Here is a 23,278-nt window from a genome sequence, read left to right as displayed (position 1 = left end):
CTGGTGCCTTCCATAATTAGCATAGTTCATTAGTGTTGGAACAGTTTCATTTTGGTTTCGAGAGTTAGATATTTTTCAAGAGCAAAACTTTATTATCACTTTCTGGGCAGAAACGGTTTATAAAAGGTCCTTCCCTCTTGTCTCCCCAGGGATGCAAACAGACCGTTAGGAGCTTCCAGTCAGACAATTCTGACAAGCCGGCTCTGGATCCACTTAAGCCTGCTTCCCCTTCCCTCACTATTGGTTTGGGTCACTGACCCCTTTGAGAATCAGATAAACTACGGATATTATCACTAGAAAAGTGCTCCTGACCTCCAATTTTTTTTTTCATGCAGTATTAGGAGTTTTGAGAATTCACGCCAAGAAAGGAGTTTTACATAGGATTTTAAGAGAGACCAATTACACTGAAGTAGTTATCAAAATTTTTGTGATATAGAAATATCTATGTGCTTTTATATAAATGCGTTAAATAACAAGATCTACTGCTGAGTCTAATAACTCCTGTAATTTTGAAGTACCGATGAGTATAAAAGATATTTTATGATGTCTGCTAACTGTGCTGTGAAATGAAAATGTCTGTGATTTCCGCTGTGACAGGTGCTGCTACTTCTACTGTGGTCTGCTGCCGACATTCATCATTGGAGGGAGTGCTAAACTGAAGTTAGAGGTTAGTGAAAATAAAGATGCATTTTTCCTCCATCCAAGATCCTGGACCTTAAGTCAAGAATCTCAGAGACTCTGGAGATTCTTGGCCTGGTACTGGGCATGGCTCAGGGCTTGGTGGCCTCAACTCTTTCCACTCAGGCCACAGAAGAGAACGTGGGGCTCCCTGTTTCCCTAACTGAAGTGACCTGAGGCTATTGTGAGCTTCCATATTCTGTAGGAAAAGCCAAAAGGGACATTCATAGTGGCTTCCGTCCTGTCCTCACTTATGAGAGGAGAAAGGTGAGGACAAGGGGGACACAGGGAGTCAGCTGTGACCAGGTAACTCCTGCTTTCCCTAGCACAGAGACGAAGCCACAGGGAAGCTGCAGCTTCGTGAAGCTGCCCCAGCCTGGGAGATGGGTCACCGTGTGTCTTCTAGCCTGCTGTGAAAGAAGCATTTTCCTCTCACTTTGACAAAGATCTGAGGCATACTATTTTCGAGTTAGCCTGTTGCCTTAACCTCACGGGTCCAGGGATGCTCACTAAAGTGAGGGAGCCCTGCTGGGCAGCCTGTGCCCTGGGAAGGCACAGTGACTCATTCTTTCCTCTCATCCTCCAGGCGGCTTACTGAAATGGCACTGAAAACTGGGCACCTGGGCCAAAAACAATAAGTATAAGCTCTGGGAGGTGTAAAAGCGTCCCATGGCACTTGAAAACGAGAAATGTCGCTATAATTGTACAGTTATGACCAGTTGGGCTACTGCTGGAAAACACCAGGAAAAGCAAAACTTTCTCATTCGGATGCTAGAGCTCAAGGCTGTATGAGGACGAAAAATTCAAGTTCTAGACAAAAGAAAGTACTTCTCCTGATGGATGGTAGGAGAGATGACAAACTTCCAAGGAGAGGTGCTCTGAAAGCGGCTTCCTTGGCAGGGACCTCCTGAAACTCATCCTCACAGCTATTTGGAAGCACATCATGACCTGATTTTCACCAGGAAAATGGCCTGTGAAAGAGGCTCACAGAATATCATGGGCTTACCAATTTTAATTCTTGCTTCATTTATACTTTCTCCCAGGGCCTTTGCTTCGGAAAATCTGGAGGGAAAAAAAAAAAGAAATGAGAGCTTAAGCTTTTCTGTTCATCCTAAATTATGTTTTAAAAATAAGAGCTTTCCGAGAGGTCTCTAAAATATTATAAAGCTTTATCGAAAGACATAAAAGAAAATTTAAATGAATGAAATATATTAGGCTTAAAAGTAGAGATAAAATTTGTATTAATTACTGGTATCATGAATTTTTACTCCTCTCTCCAGCATAGAACTTCATTCTCATAGTCTCTGATTTATGTAGATTTATCAAATCTACTTTTGATTTCTAGTATTTTATGATACAAGGAAACCAGAGTAAAGCACGGCTGTAAGCCTCCTGTACTGTGCTCTATTAATCACAGTGCCAAGATCTTAGAGTCAAAGAATACTTAAAGAACATTTCTTTTTTTCTTATCCTTTTTTTTTTTCTGACCAGCAAACTATGGCTGGTCATGATGCGGATCCATCCCAACACCAGTTTCTGTAAATCAAGTAGTACGGGACACAACCATACCGATTCGTTTGTTTATTGTCTAAGGCTGCTCTCACACTGCAAAGGCAGGGTCGAGTGGCTGGGACAGAGACTATAGGGCCTGCAGAGTTGAAAATATTTACTATCTAGCTTTTTCCAGAAAGAATTTGCTTACTCCTGTTATATATGATGTTAAATCACATTTTGGACATATAAAAACAAGAAGAAAAAATCCCTAATTATCCCCTACCCAGAAATAAGCTCATTTTGAGATCCATCCAGTCTTCTTTCTGGCCAGTTTTTACAGAGTTAAGATCATACCAATATATGATTTTTGTGCTTTGGGTGTTTTGTTTTTACTCAGCATTATGAGTCCTTCCCTATGTTACCAGAAACTTCTCCACTCTCTTAGATTGCTGCCCACTAGTCCGCCAGATGCTGTGTTGAGTTTACTGAATGACTCCTATTTTCTAACAGGTATTCCTGAGATGCCCCCTGAGACCCCAACCCGTGATGGAGAAGTGTAGGAAATGGCCTCTGTAAAAACCATACCATCCAGGCCCCTACACACAGCGGGCCCTTATGAAATGTCAATGCCCCATCCCCAAATCTTTCTGGATCCCAGTAAATCTCAGATGTCACATTGTTTCATCCATAAATGCTTTAGTCGAGCAGGAGTTTGTTAGAGAAAGTGGGGAGAAGAGGGCATTCCAGGCAGGGGAACAACACAAGCAAAGGTCAGAGTGCCCCGCAGCCTCCAGGCTCAGTGGAAAAGAGGCGTGAATGATGTCACTGCTATTTTCTGAATGTGTCTGCTGGGCCTGAGATTGCAGACAGACGTTTCCAGGGAAGGGGACTAAATTTTCTCTTAGTGTTCGGTTTCTTGGGACTCCACCTCTGCCTCCTTATTAAGGGTGTTCAGGCTCATCACAGATGACATATGTCCCTTCCTCAGCTAGTGCCTGTCACCTTCTGGAGAGAAAGAAGTGCAATCCCATTTGATGCCATGAAGACTGAATTCAGCTCAGCAAATATTCATATCATGTGTAGATCACTGTGCTGGGCTCTGTGGGCTCATTCTGGTCTCTGTCCCCTGGGCAGACAGACTCTGAGGTCTGGTCCAGGCCACTTAGATGAGGACTATCTTCATACTTGAAGTTCTGCCAAGTGCGGGGCTCTAATTGTTTGGCGGTCGCTGCATCCATCCCCAATACCTAGGATTTCATGGGGTTTGATAGTCCTCAATTGCTCAATGAGTGGCCCCCTTACTGCCTGTTCCAGAGAGTTCTGGAAGCTTTAGATTCTTGGGAATGAGGAAAACACAAGAGCAGGGCTGCAAAGCTGCTGACATTCATGTCAATGCTGGAGGAAACCAGAGTAGAGCTGGAGGAGGGAAGATCCTGCAGGCAGAACGGGCCATCTCCGCAGCAGCCCGGCTCAGAGAAGCTCCGACAGGCCTGGAAGGGAGCCCCCCAGCCTGGCCGGTGCCCACGTGTGCCTTAGGGGGCACGGCGAGGAGCTGCTTAGCGCTGCGGTCGACCGTCTCCGAAGAGCCGCCCCACACCCGGGCCGGCGGACACCATCGGGAGCCAGGAGCTGTTCGATGCTCTCCTCTGCAGCCCAGCGCGAGCTCAGAAGGGCTTTCCCACTGAAGAGGTGCGGGCTGAGGGCCGCCCTGTCTCCGCCAGACCATTTTCCCTTCAGGCTGCAGTTGTCACTGCTCGGACCACCCCACCCACATGTTTTCCTGATCTCTGGTTGTCAAGACAAACCCTTGCCTAAGGAAGCACAGCCCTGAGGGGGAAGGAGGGGAGTAAGGGATGGCGGGAGAGATGAGAAAGAAGGTGGCCCCCCGCACTTCTGCCCTGTTCCTCCCGGGTACCCTGCACCTCCACACAGCCCAAGTCTCCCCCAGCCCCGGCCCCTCCCCTTCCTCCCGCCCCAGCCCGCGTTCTGATCTTCCCAAGCGGGAGCCTCCTGACTCCTGAGCTTCTAAAAGGGGCACATTCCCATTAGGGATGTGGTCCGGGTGGTTGAACCTGTGCTGACTTTCCCCAGGGGTGCCGCCCTCCTGGACGATATCTGAGGCTGCTGGGAGGAGGCTGGTGCCGGGGAGCCGCTGAGACTCAACCAGTACCACCTGTGAGCCCCTGAGGGTCTCCTACTCCCGGTGCCAAAACATTCCTATCAGGGAATCTCTGCGTGGCTCCATGTGAGGAGCATATGGTGCTGGGGGGCAGTTCCAGAGTGGGGCGCGACAGACTGCTCTGCCCACCTGCCCGCGCAGAGAAAGCTCTACCTTGGGGTGAGGCCTGGGTTTGGAAGGAAGAAGGAACGCAGCGCTCTCGCTGTTCCTTCACAAGCCTGGCTCCCTGTGACATCCAGCCCTCACCCACCCAACAGCACCCACTGTGCGCCAGGCTCTGTCCACAGAGTAGAAACAATTCTCTCCCGTTGGCTTCCACGTTACATCACCCACCTCCGTTTTCTGTCCTCTCTCCCTGGCTGCTGCTTCTCAGTCTCCTGTTCAGGCTTTTCTTCTGCAGCCTGTTCCTTAGATGTTGGTGACGGTCAGGGTTTAGTCTTAGACCCTCTCCTCAAGCTACCTCTTCTCTCTGGGCATTCCATTCGTTCCACTCTAGGCAGTGCCTTCATTGGTCACCTCTAGGGACACCTCCCAGATCTCCATCTCGGCCCTGCTTTATTTCCTGACCCACTATCCAATTGCCCATTTGATGCCCTGCAGATAATTAAAACCCATGGGATCTAGAGCAGAACTGATGCCCTTCCCTGAAGACCTCCGTGCCTTCCTCCCATCCTTTCTCCTCTCGCTGCACAGCACCCACTCATCCAGGTGCTCATGCCAGTAACCTGCACACCATCCTCTGCCCTGCTCTCCATTAGATCCTTCACTCAGCCCTGGAGTCTCGCCCATTCTACGTCCTCAGTACCTATCCTGACGTCCCACTGAGCTTCACCCTACTCCACATGCCTTGGGAAGGAGCTGTCGCTCTCCCCCAGGCCACTTCAACGACTCCTTGCTCAGCTCCCTGCATTCATGCTGCCTGCCTTTGGGCTATTTCCTACCTTTCAGTCTTTCCTGTCTTCTGGTCTGGGGTGATTAACCTAATATGTTGATTATTCATAGAGTGAACAAACATCCAATTTTCTTCCCCATCAGAGAGAAAGACCGTATGTCTGTATAGTCTGTATCTATGCCCTTTCTTTCCTCTGTTGACTTGTCCCTGACATGGTACTTTGGCTGCCTCTGTTATATTGTGATGAAGATCCACCTTTCATTTCCTTTACACTTTTTAAAAATACCGAAATAGAAACTTTCATCCCATTTCCCCATCAAGATGGCTGCCCTCTTGTCTCCCATTGAGCGGTTCCTTCCCTGACTCTCAGGAAGCCGCTGCTGCATTCACCTACTTCTAGGAAGCGGTTCTCACGCAGTTTTCTTGGCTGCTAAGGTTTCTCAAAGTCAAGTTCAAATTGTCATTCTCAAGCCCAAAAGCAGTGTTCTTGAGTACCATTTTTGTGGCCAGCACTGTTTTAAAAAACTGTGGGAGGCTTAGAAGATTCTAATCTAATCTCTGCTCTCAGAGTTCACAATTCTTGTTCAGGAGACAAGGTGTAAATACAAAAAACAAATGGCAGAATAATAAAGGTTAAATCTGGAGTCTAATAGGAACCAGGGAGCTCCTATTTGTCATGGACGTTATTTCCAGATGGTGCCACGAGATTTCTCGCCACTCTTGGTCCAGTTTTCCCGTTGGCGTTAGATTGCTGATCTATTCTCTATCTTAAGGATCCAACTGAGTGAAGGGGTGCTTTTCTTGGTTTAGTTCACATTATCAATGCCTTCGTTTCCAATTGTGGCTAATCTCCCCATTTATTTATTCTTTTGTTACTTAATGGGACTCAGTGACAGGGGATTCAGTTTGCATGAAAGATCTACCACAAAAGAAAGTTAGCTGTGTGGTGCCCAGGCACTGGAATTTGCCAAGCATGGGGTTTCCAGCCTCTCTTCATGTTATTATATACTATGAGGATGAGTCATGCCTGAAAAATGTAGTGATTTTCAACTGCACTTCTACTTGAATTGTCTTCTATTGAAAAATCCAGCTTAAGAATTGGCTCACGTGCTCTAGTTCACCGAAGGGTAAATATCCCATGAATGTGCCAACATCTTGTTTCTGTTGTCACAGGCAGGCAAGCACAACTTTCCCCAGACTGGGGACAGAGCTGAGATGCGCTAGAAGTTCCCTGTGGGGTAGCAAAGGGTGCCGGCAAGAAGGGGAAGAAATCGCTCCTACTGAGTAACACTGATGTCTGAGCCATTGATGGTCCCCTCCTGCATCTCTGCATCAGCCTTGCACTCTGAGGGAGCTGAGGGAATTCAAAGGGATCTGGGCCACCAATCCCTACATTTGAGCTTAGAAGCTACTTGCCATTGGCTAACAAGGCTGAGCTGCACCAAGGTTCGTGTGTGGGGTCCTAAGCCCCTCTTTCGTGGACTTTTCCAACAGGACGGCTCAACACCTGAGCCATCGGATGGCAGAGTTATTTGACGTGAGAAGCGGGGAATAAAGTGGGAGCCCAGGCCTGTGGGTCTTGGTGGCTTAGGATTACCAGAAAGGTAAGACTTTCTAAGAGAAAGTCTGCTAGAAGTAGGGTTAGGGAACAGCAATTTAACGCCGCCCTGAGGAACACCCCTCTGGCACATGTCTGTATTCCCAGGACCGGTCAGTCCTCCCACAGATGGTCCATGTGGTGCTCCTGGTCAGTAGAGGGAATGGGAGCAAATCTGTGGAAGGGATCAGGGTTACTGCAGACCGTTTCCTAAAGGGAGGCATGGAAGTCATGCTTTATTTTGATGTCTGCTATGGGAGCACTGGTTGTAGTTATTTGTTTTCATATAAAAACATTTCTCTTTGTCCTCTGCCATCGCAGTTATGAGCATGTAATATCTGATAATTGAATACTCTCCGTGAATGCAAAAAAGTTTCCAATCCTGAGAAAAGAGTAGGTCATGGCTTACTCTCCCCAGTACCAAATATTCCTTTAATAATTGGTAACATTGAACAGATGTAGACATTTTAAAAATGTGGGCTGGCCTCCTGACTTTTCATTTGATTTTAAAAGACTGATTTACTCCTGGGAAAACCTCTTCTCAGAGGAGAGCTTTGTGTGAATTTCATTAATTCCTTTGCTTCATGGCCACAAGGAAGATGGGACCACCATTATTACCAGCCCATCCTGTGCGATTTAGATGTATTTGAACCCCAAAGCACATCTGTCCCGTGGGCTGTCAGAACTCTACTATTCTACTAGAGTTAAGCAAGCTCTGGGTTGGAAGCCCACAACATCCTCATCTCTGCCATCCCCTCGACCCACCCCCCGCTGGGAAAAGACCTAAACTCAAGGGTACAAGCCCGATCCTGGAGCCACGCCAATCTAGAACAAGGAAGACAAAGTATTATGTTCTTCCTAAGCCAGTGGTTCTTCAACCTGAAGGTGCAGAGGAGTCGCCTGGTAACTGGTTTAACCTGTGGAGTTTTGAGGCTTTCCTGCAGAGGTTCTGGGTCTCAAGGTCTCTGGACAAGGTCTCTGTCTGGCCAGTGGTTTTCAAACCTGGTGGCATGTTGGAATCCTGAAACAAATGGATGCTCAGGCTCTACCTAATTCAGTGAGACTATCTGGGGAGTCAGGCCTAGGCTCTGGTAGCTTTTACAGGCTCCATGGGTCATTTTACTGTGAAGCAAGGGTTACGAGGTGCCCGTATAAGCTATGAAGCCTGAGGTGCGGACACAGCTGAGAGCTCCTCGGAAGTCACTGGACGAGGCAGTTGTCATCCAGCTTCATATGCTTGTCTCCAGACGAACAAGGTGTCCTGCTTCAACACATCTAACTGACTCTGCTGAAAATACATGGCCTGCACCAGGCAGGAAGCATTGGAAAGTCTGTGAAACCCCTGGATTCACAGGCTAAAGTTTGTGTGGATGTGCATATTCCATTCCTCTGGGGACAGAGTCTTCAGCTTTCCCTAGATTCACTTTATCTTCTCCCCACCCCTTGGTTTATTCATCTATCACTCATATCCCATGTTGGGCTCCCATTCTGCTCCCCTCAGAGGCAGCCATTCTTACGGTCAAAGTAGGTGAAAGTATACTTTTTGTTCAGCTGTTTTTGTTTGCTTTGTGTGCATCTGTTTATAATTTACATAAATCGTGTGTTCTTACTTAGCGCTGTCCTTGTTGGTATGTGTGCATTAATCCATCTCCCACCTGCCACATCCGACTCCCCAACATGCAGCCTGCACAGAGAGCTCCCCAGCATTCTATCTCTCGACTTCCCCAGGGATGATGCCCACAAGGTCTCCAGTGCTCCTTGGCCACAAACAGAGCTGCTGTGAACATCCTCATGTATGTCCCCTCCTGAATCCATGAGAACCTCTCGGGAGATACAGTCGGCCCTCTGGATCCGTGGGCGGAACCTGTGGATTTGGAGGCCCGACTGTACTACCCATTTTATATAAGGGACTTGAGCCTGAGCCGTTGGTAACTATGGGAGTCCTGAAACCAATCCCTATAGATACTGAGGCATGATGGCTCAAAACCCAGGAGGGGAACTGCTGGGTCACAGCAGGTGCAGACACCTCTTTGGTTAGGAGGGCTGCTCTGGCCTTCACTGAATTCCTAAAGTGATCTGGGATCCATGCCCCCCAAGTGCAAACATCACTGGTCAACAGGCTGGGCTGGGTGCTCAATGCTGCTTGCCTTTTCCTTTTTTTTTTTTTGCGGTACGTGGGCCTCTCACTGTTGTGGCCTCTCCCGTTGCGGAGCACAGGCTCCGGACGCGCAGGCTCAGCGGCCATGGCTCACGGGCCCAGCCGTTCCGTGGCACATGGGATCCTCCCGGACCGGGGCAAGAACCCGTGTCCCCTGCATTGGCAGGCGGACTCCCAACCACTGCGCCACCAGGGAAGCCCTGCCTTTCCTTTTTCTTTTCCCCCACTTCTCCTTCCACTTCTAAATGTATCAGCATCAGCCCAACTTGCTGTGTTTTTCTATTCAGGCTTCCTTCCAGGCTCCCCTCCCTCTGACATTCCCTACTGCCCGGCTCCCTGGAGCCTTGCTGGGTCAGTGTTTCCCTTGTTTTTCTCTCTCTCGCTCTCCGCGCACCCCCCCCTCGCCCCCCGCCGACTGGCTTGCTTCTGCCTGAGGCCTACAATCTTGCCCAACTCTCTCCCCTTCTGAAACCAACTTCCCTTCTCCTCAGGCCACTCCCCTTTTTCTTTTACAAATGTCTCCCACCTCTCACAGGCTTTCTGAACACATTGCTCACCCTCTCTCCTTTGCTCAATTCCTTCTCACTTGCCCCTTCCCTCCCAGCGCCCAACCCGTGCTCTTCCAGCTGCCAGCCCCCCATGCACTTGCCTGCTGCCTCCTGCTTGTTTCTTTGGAGCATCTGACACCCCCGACAACACGCTTCTGGGAGCCGTCTCCCCTCTTGGCTCTCAGGCAGGTCTTTCCTGCTGGCTCTTCCCCTCTTCTCAGTCTCCCTCATGGCCTCCTCCCTACCCCCCACCCATTTCCTTGAAAGCTTTCCCTCTGGTTCTACCCTCCAGGCCCTTGTACTTCCACATGTTTTCCTGAGAGAGCTCATCCCCTTCTCATGCTTCCTTGAAACATTTATAAACATATGACTCTCAAACCTGGATCTCATTTTAATTCAACAAATAGTTTTTGAAAATGTACTGTGCGCTGAGATGCAGTCATATGTGACATATGAGAGTTCGCAGTCTAGAACTCTAGTTTTTGAACTCTAGAGCCACACGTCCAGTTTGAGGACATGCGTCGAATTCATGGATTAGTTGAAACAAATGATGTACCTCTAGCTTTTTTCTAAAGGGTCCAGAACACAGGCTTGCTGGACAACCTGTCAGCAGATGGTGTAGCCTGCTCTGCTTCCGGCCTGGGGAACACACCAGAGGTGTCTGGGTCACAGGATGTGCATGTGAATACTTCCTTTGACCAAGAAGTACAGGACGGCTTTCCTGAGCAGCCAGAGGGCCTAGAGTTCTAAGATGTATCACTTGGTCTGTAGACACTTTTTTCCTTTGCCTTTGGGGCAGTGAAATAGCAATAGAGTCCCAGGCTGATGAGAATTCATGTGAGATGTGAGAATTGTATACAAAGTGCTGTCAGTCACAGCCCTGCTCTAACGTCGCTTACCCAGCAGTAATGGGATGGTGAGGCTTAACGTATGGGAGAGAAGTGTACCAGGCTGGATGTCATTCAACGTGAAACTGCACACACCTTGTGCCTTTCTTTCAGAAATCAATTTTCTCTAGGCTGGCCCAGCTAAGCTTTGGAGGACCAGCTGCTCACCGCGCCAGCCTTACCTCTGCTTCAGAATCTGTTTGCTGTCTTCAATGGTGACGCTGTCAGCATGGTCCCTCTTGAAAATTTCAAAAGCCTCCTGGCGTCCAAATGACATTTCCTCTTTCATCCCTGTTTGGAGACACGGGGAAATGGCCTCAGTCAGAGCATCAGGATCCCATTAATTTCACTGTCGCTTTAGTCAGACTGTAAGGCCAAAGAGGCCCACAGCAGAGAGGCTCCTGACCAGACAGGTGACCCCAGGCCCTTCCAGCTGGCCGACGCCAGCCGCCGAGGAGGCCCTTTCAGTGACACCCGCCGCGCCCTGTGGGCCTGAGCCTGGGCATCCACGTGACTCGTGGGGGGTGGAGTTTGGAATGTCTGGTCAGAGGAAATGAAAACCAGAGCGCCAAGCCCTGGATGTCCGGGGACATCTGCAAAACCACTTTCTGCCATCACTCAGGGCCATATTTCTGCCCATTTTCATGTTATGCCCCATTTTCGTTTTCTGTGAAATTTCACCCTGAATTTCCAGGCATTTAATTAAAAGAAGTATAATCCCAACTCAAAGATTGAGAATCTAGAAAATTCTGCCCTTAGTCTCCATAGAATGACTCATCCTTGCTACCTGTGTCTAGTGAGAGACCCCAGTTCTAACTTGAGAGTTAAGTTCTCAATCACAAGATCCGCAAGCGGACTGCGGTGCAGGTTCCTGGCTCACGTCTAACTTCAACCTCCTGAGCCCCTTTAGCCACTACAGGCCAAGCCTGGGCTTATCTCCTCTGTGCGCCCCCTGTCCCCCTGTCCCAGAGGCTGGGCGCTGCTCAGGGGCCAAACTCTGAAACCAGAGTCAGAACGGCCAGGGCCCTGGGAGTGAGCAGATGGCATTCCTGCCCCGAAGCCCTCTTCCTCACAGCCTCCCAGGGTGAGGCTCCAGGCAGGTGTGGGTCTGGGACTCCCATGGCGACAGCTGCATCCACAGCTGGATTTTGGATAAATCTATGGAGTTATTTTTTTATGCCTCTGCCCTTGGTTCCCTTTCCTGTATTTTCATCCACTTAACTCTATCTTTGAAGCCCTGGCTGAGTGCTACCACCTCCATGGAGCTTTCTGTGAGGCCCAGACTAAACAAATCCTCCCTCCACTGTGTTTCTGTGACATGCACAGCCCAGTAGACACTGCCACTTCACGTGACAGCCCTTTCTCATGAAATGCATGTCTCTTAGGAGGTAGAGATAATATTTTTTGTGAGTCCGCAGTGTCTTGCTCAATGCCTGGCATTTAGAAGGTGCTCAACATATGTCTGTTAAATGAATCGGGTCAGGAATGAACCAGGAGTGATGAGGAGCCTTGCTCTCGTTGCCATAGGAACACAGTCCAGGACTAGAGGGACTCGCTCTGAGACCTAGGGTTCCAGAGGTGCGTTCATGTGGGCCACATACCACATCTTTTGCCTGGAAAAGCCCCGGTGTAAGGAAGTGGACCAGCCCATCTGACACCAATTTAATGATTACTGTTGATAAAAATAGCACCATGAAGAATGTCTGAATGGTGAGGCACACAAAGACACCCCACCCTTTTCCAATCAGAAGCAAATGGGCACATCTCAGTTCTGTCTCCACATCTGCCCCGCACACTCCCGAGTCGGGTGGGCCTGGGAAGGGGTCTGGGCGATGTTCAGAAAGATGAGCCCTGATACACGAGAGACATTAGCCAGAGAGTGCTTTGGCCCAGCAGAGCCCACCAGGAGCCAAAGGCCTCATTCCACACCTTCTCCCCACCCTAGTCCACGCCCAGCTCTGACAATGTATGCCTTTTATTGCGTCATTTTTATGATTTATCATTTTTATGATTTGTTTTAACCACAGAGGGTAGAGGAATGAGTCTCTCTGGACTAGGGCTGGGGGAGAGGGAAGCTCCACCAAGACTACACTGGAATCCGCCTGCCTGTGGGACCCCCAGACTGCTTCCCACACAGGAGGTAATGAGAGGGCTTCCACCAACCAGAGGCGGCAAGGGTGGAGGTGGGGTGGAGGGTTGTTCAGAAAGCTGCAGTGAAGAAGAAGCATTCATGGCCTTTACTCTCCCAGGCTCTGCTTTCTTTTAGAGCTGACAGCCCAGGGTGACAGCTGGGTGGAGAGGCCAGGGCAAGGTTTCCCAGCACCCATGGTGCCGATACGGCAGTAGGTCCTGGAAGAACTTACAATCAGCTGAAAACCCCACGGGGCCTTCCCTAAGGTGTGGAGGGGTCCAGGCAGTGGGAGCAGAAGGGACAGGGGGCGCACAGAGGAGATAAGCCCAGGAGGGTAGTTTGGGAGCATTTTGCAGAGAATTTTGAAGGCCGTGCTAAGAAATCTGGGGCCAACGCCGTGACATATTATACACAAATCCCCAACTTTCAAAGACTTAAAATTTAGTAAAGTACACATTATGGGGTAGTTACACTGGAAGTATTTGATATTTTTGGTGATTTAAAAGGCACTTGGGATCCTGCAGTGCCATGGGCTTATGGTCAGGAACACGGGATTTGGCTTTCCTCCTGCTACAGTGGAGGAAGATTCTGGCATTGGTGTTCTTTGACGATGATGACCTCAGGTGAATGGACATGAGTGTGACGGCTGTAATCCCAGCAGCTCGTATCCTAAGTGTCTGCTCAGGGAGGTCAAGGTGAGGTGGTGAGGATGCCCATAGACTGAAGGCCAAGAGGCAAAGCCAGGCCTGGAAGCCTACTGGGGCTTCACAGCTGCCACGTGGAGGGTGAGGCTGGGTCCACAGGGAGGGGCACGTGGAAGGAACCCCACAGGCAGCTGCGGTGCGTGACCCCGGCTCCACCTCCGTCCCACTCTTGTCCATTCCCGTTCTGCTGGCTCAGAGCCCATATCCAGCCCCTCTTGGACTGTGCTAATAGACCAGTTCTCACTCCAGTTTGGGGCCAGCCACTAAGCCAATCAGCAGCTTTTTATTTACTGAAGAGATGCCTCCGCCTCCCTTTCCCTCTCAGGGTTTGCAAAACAGCTCTTTCTCGTCTGGCGAGCTCTTGCCCCTAAGCACACATCGTGCACTGAAAACACCAGGAGCCGTGGAGCGCGCAGTGACTGAGGGCTCACTTCGCTATGAGATTATCACCGATTTATTTATTCTCTCGATAAGTATTTATTCATTTTGTTTATTCACGTGCTAGGCATGTGACAGAGATATAAACTTGAACGAGAAGATTACAGCATGATCCTTGCCCTTAAAGAGTTCAAAATCTAGTAAGGGAGAAAGAAAAGTGAACAAATAATTACAAAGGAGCTGCTGCTTGCTGTAAGGGAGGCGTGCTGTCCAGCGCTGAGCGGCGGGGAGGGAGGGAGGGCCGGCTCTGTCAGGGAGTGTGTGAAGGGTCCTGGAGATGAAGCGGCACTTGCGAGGTGGAGAAGTGGAAGAGATCCCAGGAGGAGCGGTCGGAGGAGTGTGGATGAACAGGGCAACTGGATTAATATGCGCGGCTCTGCCACCTGATAGGAATGACCTTTGGGTGACTCAGAAATGAATTTTTTGCATACCTGACGCTAAGCATGGTGCCAAGTGCTTTCTTACATATTATTCCAGTTAAACTTGTTCGTGATCCCTGGTCATAATTTCATTTTACAGAGGAGGAAACTGGGGCTCACTTAAAGAAATGGTTATAAAGGGGTAAACAATTGCCCAGCTTTCCGAGGAAGGTAGACCCGCTTTTAGACCAGTTTTTCCAGGGAAAAGTATGCCTGATAGAGGAAGCAGGTGGTGGGCCTCCAAATGATCTGGTAGAAATAGATTTACCCACGAGATTGTACTCTTATTAGTGCCTATCTTGTCTAAAACTTTTAAGTCTTTTTTTACAGTATCACAGAAAAAACAGAACCATGAGTTTTGTTCACTGTTTGCAAAGTTCACTTCATATGTTTTTTTTTTTTTTGCGGTACGCGGGCCTCTCACTGCTGTGGCCTCTCCCGTTGCGGAGCACAGGCTCCGGACGCGCAGGCCCAGCGGCCATGGCTCACGGGCCCAGCCCCTCCGAGGCATGTGGGATCCTCCCGGACCGGGGCACGAACCCGCGTCCCCTGCATCGGCAGGCGGACTCTCAACCACTGCGCCACCAGGGAAGCCCCTACTTCATATGTTAATATGTTCTGTTAGTGTGTCTAGAATTTGTAAGCACCATGAGGGCAGGGGTTTTTGTCAGTTTGGTTTGCTGCAGTCTTGCTAGCACCTGGATAGTACCTGGCACACAGGGGGAACTCAATCAAATATCTTTTGAATGAATGAATGAATGAACGAGTGAATGTATGTTTTAGATACTTAGCATTGTTCCTTTTAGGACAGTGCACTGTGACGCGATGGCGGAGGAGAGGCACGCACCCACTGCTCTCCCTCTCTCCACCATCACGCTATGGGGTGGGTCCCTGTATGGTGTGATTTTAGAAACCCAACACCATCTTCTCCCCACTACATGTTACCATTAGAGGTGAATTTCAACTCCAAGAAGCTTTTATAAAAAAACAAATACTCTTGAAGGCATCTATTTTAGGGCTAGCAAAGAAAAACTCCATGATTTCTTGACAATTAGCTAAGAGGTTCTGCAAAGATGAGGCATAAAATGGTGTCTCAGGCTGGTGCCAGAATCAGGGGGATCTGAGCTTGCAAGGGAAGATGGATATACTTTTCCCCAACTTTGTTTAGTCTGTCAAACTCAGAGGCTCATCAGCTTTGGCCCTCAGGAGTTCTGATTTGCCATGCCCACTTCTAGTTCTCAGTTGTTTCCTTTTAGTGAATTTCAGTCATAGGTCCCAGTGTTAAATCCCAGAAAATATGGATGACTCAGAGAAGCCTGCTGGCTTGCTGAATCACAGGACTGTTTAAAACCTAAAGGAGAGTAAATAAAATATCACAGGGTAGTATAAAATTTCAAACAAAACAAAGCAAAAACCAAAACCCAAAAAAACCCTAAAGGAGAGGAGTTTCTCAGTCTCAGCACCAAAATAGGACATTACAATTCTGGGCTGTGAGTTGGATGGAAAATATTTCCAAGTCCTGAAGGTACAACCGCTTCTGGATTTTGATACCTATTAAAGAGCACTTAGATAGAAACGGCAGTCAATGAGGTACCCTCCAAATTAGCCTTGGAGTTGGGTTTCTGGAAATGATAGGCACCCAAAGTTCTTAGGTACTGGTCCCTTACACATTTCTTAATGCTCTTTTTTTTTTTTTTTTTTTTGCCATCCTGAAATTTGGTTCCTTATTTTTCTAAAGAATACAAATCAGTACTTTTGGAAGTCCTCCCTGCCCCCAACACAGGGCCCCATGGAAACCAAATGGAAAGAAAAAACAACGGAAATGGAGAGTTTATGCTGCTGCCGTTGGGCCTGCTGTCTGATTACCTTTAGTCTGGGGCTCCTGGGCCAGAGCTCATTTTCCTGGCTGCCCCCAAACAACCTACTACTGCTTAAGCTATTGCTTAAAAATTGACAGGAATAAAATGATGGAGAGTTGTGTTATTCAAGCTGAAAAATTATTTGCTAATCAGGGCCAAAAATATATTTTCCTTGGGAAGGACATTTATTCATGTGGTGCCTCACTTCCTTCTGACTGAAGAAGGAAAGAGAGAAAAAAAGACCAACAAGGGGAGAGGGGGTGTGAGCCCACCGTTTGGGACTGAAAACATGAGAAGACTCAGAGCTGGGAAGGGACATTCAGGGCTCGGGCAGGGAGAAGGCTGGTGCGAAGGGGATGATCACACTCTCTGCGGCTTGGTAGCAGAACCTTTCGAAACCAAAGATAAGGGAATGGCTTTGATATGTAGTGTTACGATGAATACCTACAATATGTAGACCACGGAAGTGCGTACAGGAATGAGAAGCAACAGGTAGGGACAGAGTGTGATTTTTTGGTATCTGATATAAGTTCTATATGCACTGAAATTTCTCAGTTAAGTGTTGACTTCAGTGAAATATACAAAAATAGCCTCCCACAAATAGCCAGAGGAGAATTCCATCCTCTAGTGTGTGGAGAAGTTAGAATGAATGGGCCAACGAGAGGGAAAGGAACGAAGACTGTAGATGACAGGAAGGGATAACTTATCAAGGTGGCATGAAACATATAGGTCAGGAGGGATAGGAGGACCAAGGGAAGGGTCAGTGGTCCAGCTTTCTTGGGAATGGTGCTTGGAACGAGGGTGTCCGCGGGGCCATAGAGAGGAAGTGATGGCTTCAGGCTGAAACTCGGGTGAAGGACAAGTCAGCAGCTTCTAGCATGGAGAGCAAAGGGTCCTTTGATGCTGGACTGAATGAACTCATGAGATCGGGAGGTGCTAAAGGATGGACCATCTCCCAGAAAGATTAGAAAGGACATCTAAGATGCTGTTTTCATTGTCCTCCCCACCCCATCTGTGGGGTAGATGCTGTCATCTAGGAAGGAGGAGGTTTTTGGAAGTTACATGAAAGACAGAGATGGCACATATGTAGCTCCCATGTTCCCACTTTCCTTCCTCACACCCATGGAAGACATTGCTAACCAATCATAGCATCCTTTGCTGGAGTTGTCAGCATAGCTCTTCAGGCAGCCTCTTCCAGTCAATCATCCCTGGCATAGAAGCTCTTCCTGTAATAGATGGCTCCCACATTACTACCCAATTAAATGACAGCTGCTGTTACTTGCATCATTCCTGTGCTTTAAGGGAAAAATGGCTGCCTTCTTCCATCACCTTAGGGGCTGACATGAAGTTAATTTTCCCCAGGGAGTGGCATCAGTGCCCCGAATCACTGAGAGTGGCCGTCTGGGAGGAGATGCTGAGGAGCGCTCTATTCATGTCTCTCCACTGCCAGGGTGGTGGAGGTCACCACAGGAAGTGCCATGTGCCATGGCTCTGTTTACTTTAAGGGCCAGGAGCAGCTCATCTACAATTTGTGGGGTTGCTGGGTGGGTACAGCAGGGTATGGAATCAGAGGATGAAGGGAAGACAAAACCACTTAGCCACGGCCAAAGTGACTACAGATGTGAAGACCAAAGAGTAGATCTTTTGGGGATGACCAAGGACACTTGCCCAACCTGCTTCTCCCTTTTGATTGACAACTTCTGGAATGGGTTGGTGCCCCAAAGGCTTTGGGGTCAAAAGCCTATGTTCAAACCAGGTGATACCACCTGGGCTAAAGTCCTCAGATTAGGACTTGCCTTGGAGCTTCCTAAATTGCCGCATGAAAGATGTCAAAGGAGAACCTTTAATTAGTAGATTCTTAGGGCTGGCTTGGAGCAGGCTGAAGCATGGCAGGCTTGGCAGGGGCTCTAGGGAGTGGAGTGAAGGGAAGATCCAAAGTGGAAAGCCACTGAAACCTTAGGAGACCCACCCCATGGTGGCACCACATCTAAATAAACCAGATGGGTTCCTGACTCCTGGTGCCAGAAATCACACATCCCACTGGCAACCTACCAGGCCCAGCAGCACGGACCATGTAGGCTGGGTAGAATGAAGGGGCAGCTCACGAGGCAGGCTGCGTTTCCTTTTTGTCTTGGTACCGGGGTTGATTCACCCTCCTGATTCAGCTGTGTCCTGGATGTGGGCCTGAGAAGGTGAAGAAAGGTCCCATGTGCCAGCCCAGTGGACGGGCTTGGAGCCCCTGAAAGAAGGGCAGCTGCTTGAAAACTGTCATTTTCCTAACCCAGCATCTCTGGGGTTTTTATTTTGTGAGTGTTCTCATTCAGGACAAAGTGCCCATGTGGGCTGCTTAGAGAGATCTGTGGATAGACACAGGCATGGAGCTTGGAGAGCAGCCTGGGTCATGTTGGCATTTCTGCGTTTTGGAGTTCACTCAGGAATCTGGAGGCCAGCAATGTTTCCACGAACTAAGACATCATCCTGCGGCTCCTGCTGCCAGGCTAACCTGGACCTATGGGGTCTTTTTCATCGATTCCAACCCATGGATGTGGCAGCCCAAAAGGGCCTTGGGGTCTCATTCCATGCCCAATATTTGGACCAACCTTGGGAATCATGTGCGTTCTAGCCCTTTGTGGGTTAAAGGGCAGTTGACTGAGAGGCCCACTAAACAGAAAGGTAGCATTCCTCTTCAGCTTAGAAAGAGGCTCCAAATTCTGTGGAATCTGAAAAATACCAGATTCCCTGAGTTTGACATGTCTTGACCACTTCCAAAGGCCATGGTTAATAGGGTTCTATTGCCTGGTCACCACCCTGATGAGTTTGGCTCTTGTGTCAGCCTATGCTTTGGGGACAGTGGCTAAAGCTGAGTTCACATGCCCTATTGTCTGAAATGAGGCAAGTTTTCTATGTATGCCTAAATTAGGAATAAATTCCACTCGTCTCAAATTTATTTTGATACACTTAAAAAATAGAATTAAAGAATTACATTCTAGCCGAATAGCAAAATTCTCCTTCCCTGAAATGTATGTGGATTTAGATAAAATTCTGTTTCCCTGGCTTGGAAATAAGTATAGGTCAAAATGGAGTTTAGATATGCCAGTGTTCATTCCTTGGGGAAAAAAAGGAAGGGGGAAATTATTTTTTGTGTGTGTTTTCTATGTGACAGGCACTGTTCCATAGTTCATAAATATTAACTCAGTTAATCTTTACAATAACTCTACTGGTGGTGGTGGGGAGCTAATGCTTACTGAGAACTCTGTGCTACAGGGATTATACATGTTGTCTCATTTAATTCTCACAGTGACTCTGTCAACTAGGCAGTATTGGGCCCAGTTTACAGGTAAGGTAACTGAGGTTGAAGGAGGTTAAAAGTGACCCCAACACAACAGTTAGTAAAATGGCAAAGCCATAACTTGATCCCAGGTTTGTCTGAGTCCAAAACCTTCTCTTTGCATATAGTGTTGCTAGATGGAAATCATTTGCCAGGTAGAAATGATCTCATAAGTACCAGCAAACCACTGAGGTCAGACTGATGGAGTCAGGACTCAGAGGTGGTAAAGAGAAAAAAGGCAGTTTTTGGAGGGTTGTGAGCTGGCATGTGGACTGAAAACCATGAATGCATATGGCAGCTCAGAAGAGTTGGGGAGATCTTTGTGAAGGGGAAAGAGGGAAGGCACCAGGTGGCTGGGAGGAGCTACTTCACCTGGGGACCTGTGGGGTGGGGTAAGGATCAGAGGTAAAGGGGGAGTTGGCTGACTTGTGGTGAAGCCTTGACTCTCTATGAGGACTTTGTTAGTTAGCCAATTACGGCTGGACCAGTTAAATAGTTATCTTTCCCTCAGGTATACGGAGCTTGTGCTCAGAAGGGTCTCCACGATAAAAAGAATTTATGCACTTAAGACGGTTTTGTTGGACTGAGCAGGAGGGATACTACAGGGAAGAGAAGAGAAGGGGCAGGGTCCAGGTTCTCAGAGTGTGGACTTGGCAGAAAATAATCTCCCACCCCAAAGAGCAACAGTTGTGAAAAAGAGGTGAAAAGGATCTAGGAGGCCATCATTTTCCCTTTGACCTCTCTGCATCCTAACTGCTTCTTTTCTGGAAAACATCTCATTCTTTAAATGAAACATCTGTTCCCTCAGGCAGTGAGTCAGTTGGTGAAGCAGACCGTCTGTTAGCAAGTACTGAGCATCTATGCTATCGACAGCCCTCTCCCATGGCTCGTTACAGATAAATAGAAGAGCCACTGCCCTTGGCCTTAGGATAGAAAGCAGTGGGAACATGGGAAGGTCAAAGCTTACGTTACAAAGCAGGAGAACACCCCGAGACAGGGCACTGAGAGTAACGCGGTACAGATGGTGCGGGTGGTTGCGCAGGCACAGAGGGGCTGGTCAGACTGCAGAGGGGCTCTTGGAGGAGCGTTCCTTCTGGGGCAGGTTTTAGAGGAACCGAGGGGCAGGAGCTAGAGGAAAGGAGCTCGGCCTGGTGCAGAGCCTGACTGGGAGTACCTGGGCGTTCCCTTGGGCTGTGGGGGAATTGGGGCTCGAGGGACCACTAGGTGCAGACACCACACTCCTCACTACTTCCCTGCTTGCCCAGGAATCCCCAGGCAGAGGCCACTGGAGTTTTCCACACCTACTCAGGCAACTCTCCTTCCCTCACATGACTGAGGAAGAATACTGGCTTTAGCGTGTAACCTCAGTGTTCCTCCTGTCCAGTGGCTGCAAAAAGGAAACAGGATTTGGAGTGAGAAGCCGTGGGATTGAGTGCTGGCCTCACTCTAGCTGTGTGACCTGGGTGGGGTCTGCCATTTAAATTGCTCCCAGTCTCAGCCTCCTCATCTATAAAGTGAGGCTAACAGAACTCCTGTCTCTTAATGTAACTGTGAAGGGGTAATGAGAGGAGGTGCCACGAAGTGCATAGCTAGCTCCCTTTTAAAACTACTGAATACCTTTTTGTTTTTTTCTAACATCTTTATTGGAGTATAATTGCTTTACAATGGTGTGTTAGTTTCTGCTGTATAACAAAGTGAATCAGCTATACATGTACATATATCCCCATATCCCCTCCCTCTTGCGTCTCCATCCTCTCCCCCTAATCCCACCCCTCTAGGTGGTCACAAAGCACCGAGCTGATCTGCCTGTGCTATGGCAGCTGCTTCCCACTAGCTATCTATTTTACGTTTGGCAGTGTATATATGTCCATGCCACTCTCCCACTTCTTCCCAGCTTACCCTTCCCCCTCCCCGTGTCCTCAAGTCCATTCTCTATGTCTGAGTCTTTATTCCTGTCCTGCCCCTAGGTTCTTCAGAACCAATTTTTTTTTTTTTTAGATTCCATATATATGTTAGCATACGGTATTTGTTTTTCTCTTTCTGACTTACTTCACTCTGTATGACAGACTCTAGGTCCATCCACCTCACTACAAATAACTCAATTTTGTTTCTTTTTATGGCTGAGTAATATTCCATTGTATGTATGTACCACATCTTCTTTATCCATTCATCTGTCGATGGATACTTAGGTTGCTTCCATGTCCTGGCTATTGTAAACAGTGTTGTAGTGTACATTGTGGTATATGACTCTTTTTGAATTATGGTTTTCTCAGGGTATATGTCCAGTAGTGGGATTGCTGGGTCGTATGGTAGTTCTATTTTTAGTTTTTTAAGGAACCTCCATACTGTTCTCCATAGTGGCTTTATCAATTTACATTCCCACCAACAGTGCAAGAGGGTTCCCTTTTCTCCGCACCCTCTCCAGCATTTATTGTTTGTAGATTTTTTGATGATGGCCATTCTGACTGGTGTGAGGTGATACCTCATTGTAGTTTTGATTTGCATTTCTCTAATGATTAGTGATGTTGAGCATCCTTTCATGGGTTTGTTGACAATCTGTATATCTTCTTTGAAGAAATGTCTATTTAGGTCTTCTGCCCATTTTTGGATTGGGTTGTTTTTTTTTTTGATATTGAGCTGCATGAGCTGCTTGTATATTTTGGAGACTAATCCTTTGTCAGTTGCTATGTTTGCAAATATTTTCTCCTATTCTGAGGGTTGTCTTTTCCTCTTGTTTATAGTTTCCTTTGCTGTGCAAAAGCTTTTAAGTTTCATTAGGTCCCATTTGTTAATTTTTGTTTTTATTTCCATTTCTCTAGGAGGTGGGTCAAACAGGATCTTACTGTGATTTCTGTCATAGAGTGTTCTGCCTATGTTTTCCTCTAAGAGTTTGATAGTATCTGGCCTTACATTTAGGTCTTTAATCCATTTTGAGTTTATTTTTGTGTATGGTGTTAGGGAGTGTTCTAATGTCATTCTTTTACATGTAGCTGTCCAGTTTTCCCAGCACCATTTATTGAAGAGGCCATCTTTTCTCCATTGTATACTCTTGCCTTCTTTATCAAAGATAAGATGGGTTTATCTCTGGGCTTTCTATCCTGTTCCATTGATCTATATTTCTGTTTTTGTGCCAGTACCATACTGTCTTGATTACTGTAGCTTTGTAGTATAGTCTGAAGTCAGGGAGCCTGATTCCTCCAGCTCTGTTTTTCTTTCTCAGGATTGCTTTGGCTATTCGGGGCCTTTTGTGTTTCCATACAAATTGTGAAATTTTTTGTTCTAGTTCTGTGAAAAATGCCATTGGTAGTTTGATAGAGATTGCCAGCAATCCTTTACAAATATGCTTTACATCTCTTTATTTCTCCTGGTCTCTTTTTAATCCCAACCTAAGGCACCACCTTTGCTCACCTGGACTGTCTCCTAACTGCTTTGCTAAGCTTCCATCTTACTTTCCTATGATGTTTTCCTCACATAACAGCCTGAATGATTTTCTAAGAACACAATCATGTCATTCCTCTGCTTTAAATTTTCTAGTGGCTTCCTGTGGCCCCTGAACACACCCCAAACTCCTCAGCCTGGCAGGCCTCACATCATCTGGTCTCTGCCTACATGTCTCCCTCCCCACACCCCACTCACATCTCCTTTCCTCGTGCCTTCTTGGCTCACTGGTCTTCTTTCAGATCCTCATATATGTCAATACTATTCTTATCTCTGGGCCTTTACACCTGCTGTCTGTTCCTTTTGTCTGGAATGTTCTTTCCCTGAACATTCTGTATGACTATCAACTCCTTATTCAGTTCTTAGCTCATATGTCAGCTCCTTTGGGTCCCCAACACAGCCCAATTTTTTCCTACCCTGTTATTCGGTTTTATATCCTTTCTAACATTTGTCACCATCTGAAACTACAGATATGTATGTATTGTGTGGACTGAAAACTCCATATAGGCATATCTATCTTGTTCACTG

The 23,278-nt window shown here is 47.8% G+C and overlaps 1 protein-coding gene across 1 annotated transcript in view; it reads right to left on the bottom strand.

Annotated features, from left to right (window-relative positions):
• The window catches only part of KIF6 (kinesin family member 6), a 377,832-nt gene that overhangs the window by 66,052 nt on the left and 288,502 nt on the right, over positions 1–23,278 (bottom strand). The window contains exons 14-15 of the mRNA XM_029243281.1: positions 10,616–10,724; positions 1,685–1,740 (exon numbers count right to left, since the gene is read on the bottom strand). Coding sequence (XP_029099114.1) covers positions 1,685–1,740; positions 10,616–10,724 — 165 coding nt within the window. The remainder of the gene's footprint in view (positions 1–1,684; positions 1,741–10,615; positions 10,725–23,278) is intronic.

Source organism: Monodon monoceros, unplaced genomic scaffold, assembly GCF_005190385.1.
Source record: "Monodon monoceros isolate NGI ecotype Baffin Bay Population unplaced genomic scaffold, NGI_Narwhal_1 Super_Scaffold_3, whole genome shotgun sequence".
Taxonomy (NCBI): Eukaryota; Metazoa; Chordata; class Mammalia; order Artiodactyla; family Monodontidae; genus Monodon; species Monodon monoceros.
The sequence above is the reverse complement of the archived record's forward strand: the minus strand, read 5'-3'. Positions and strand labels throughout refer to the sequence as shown.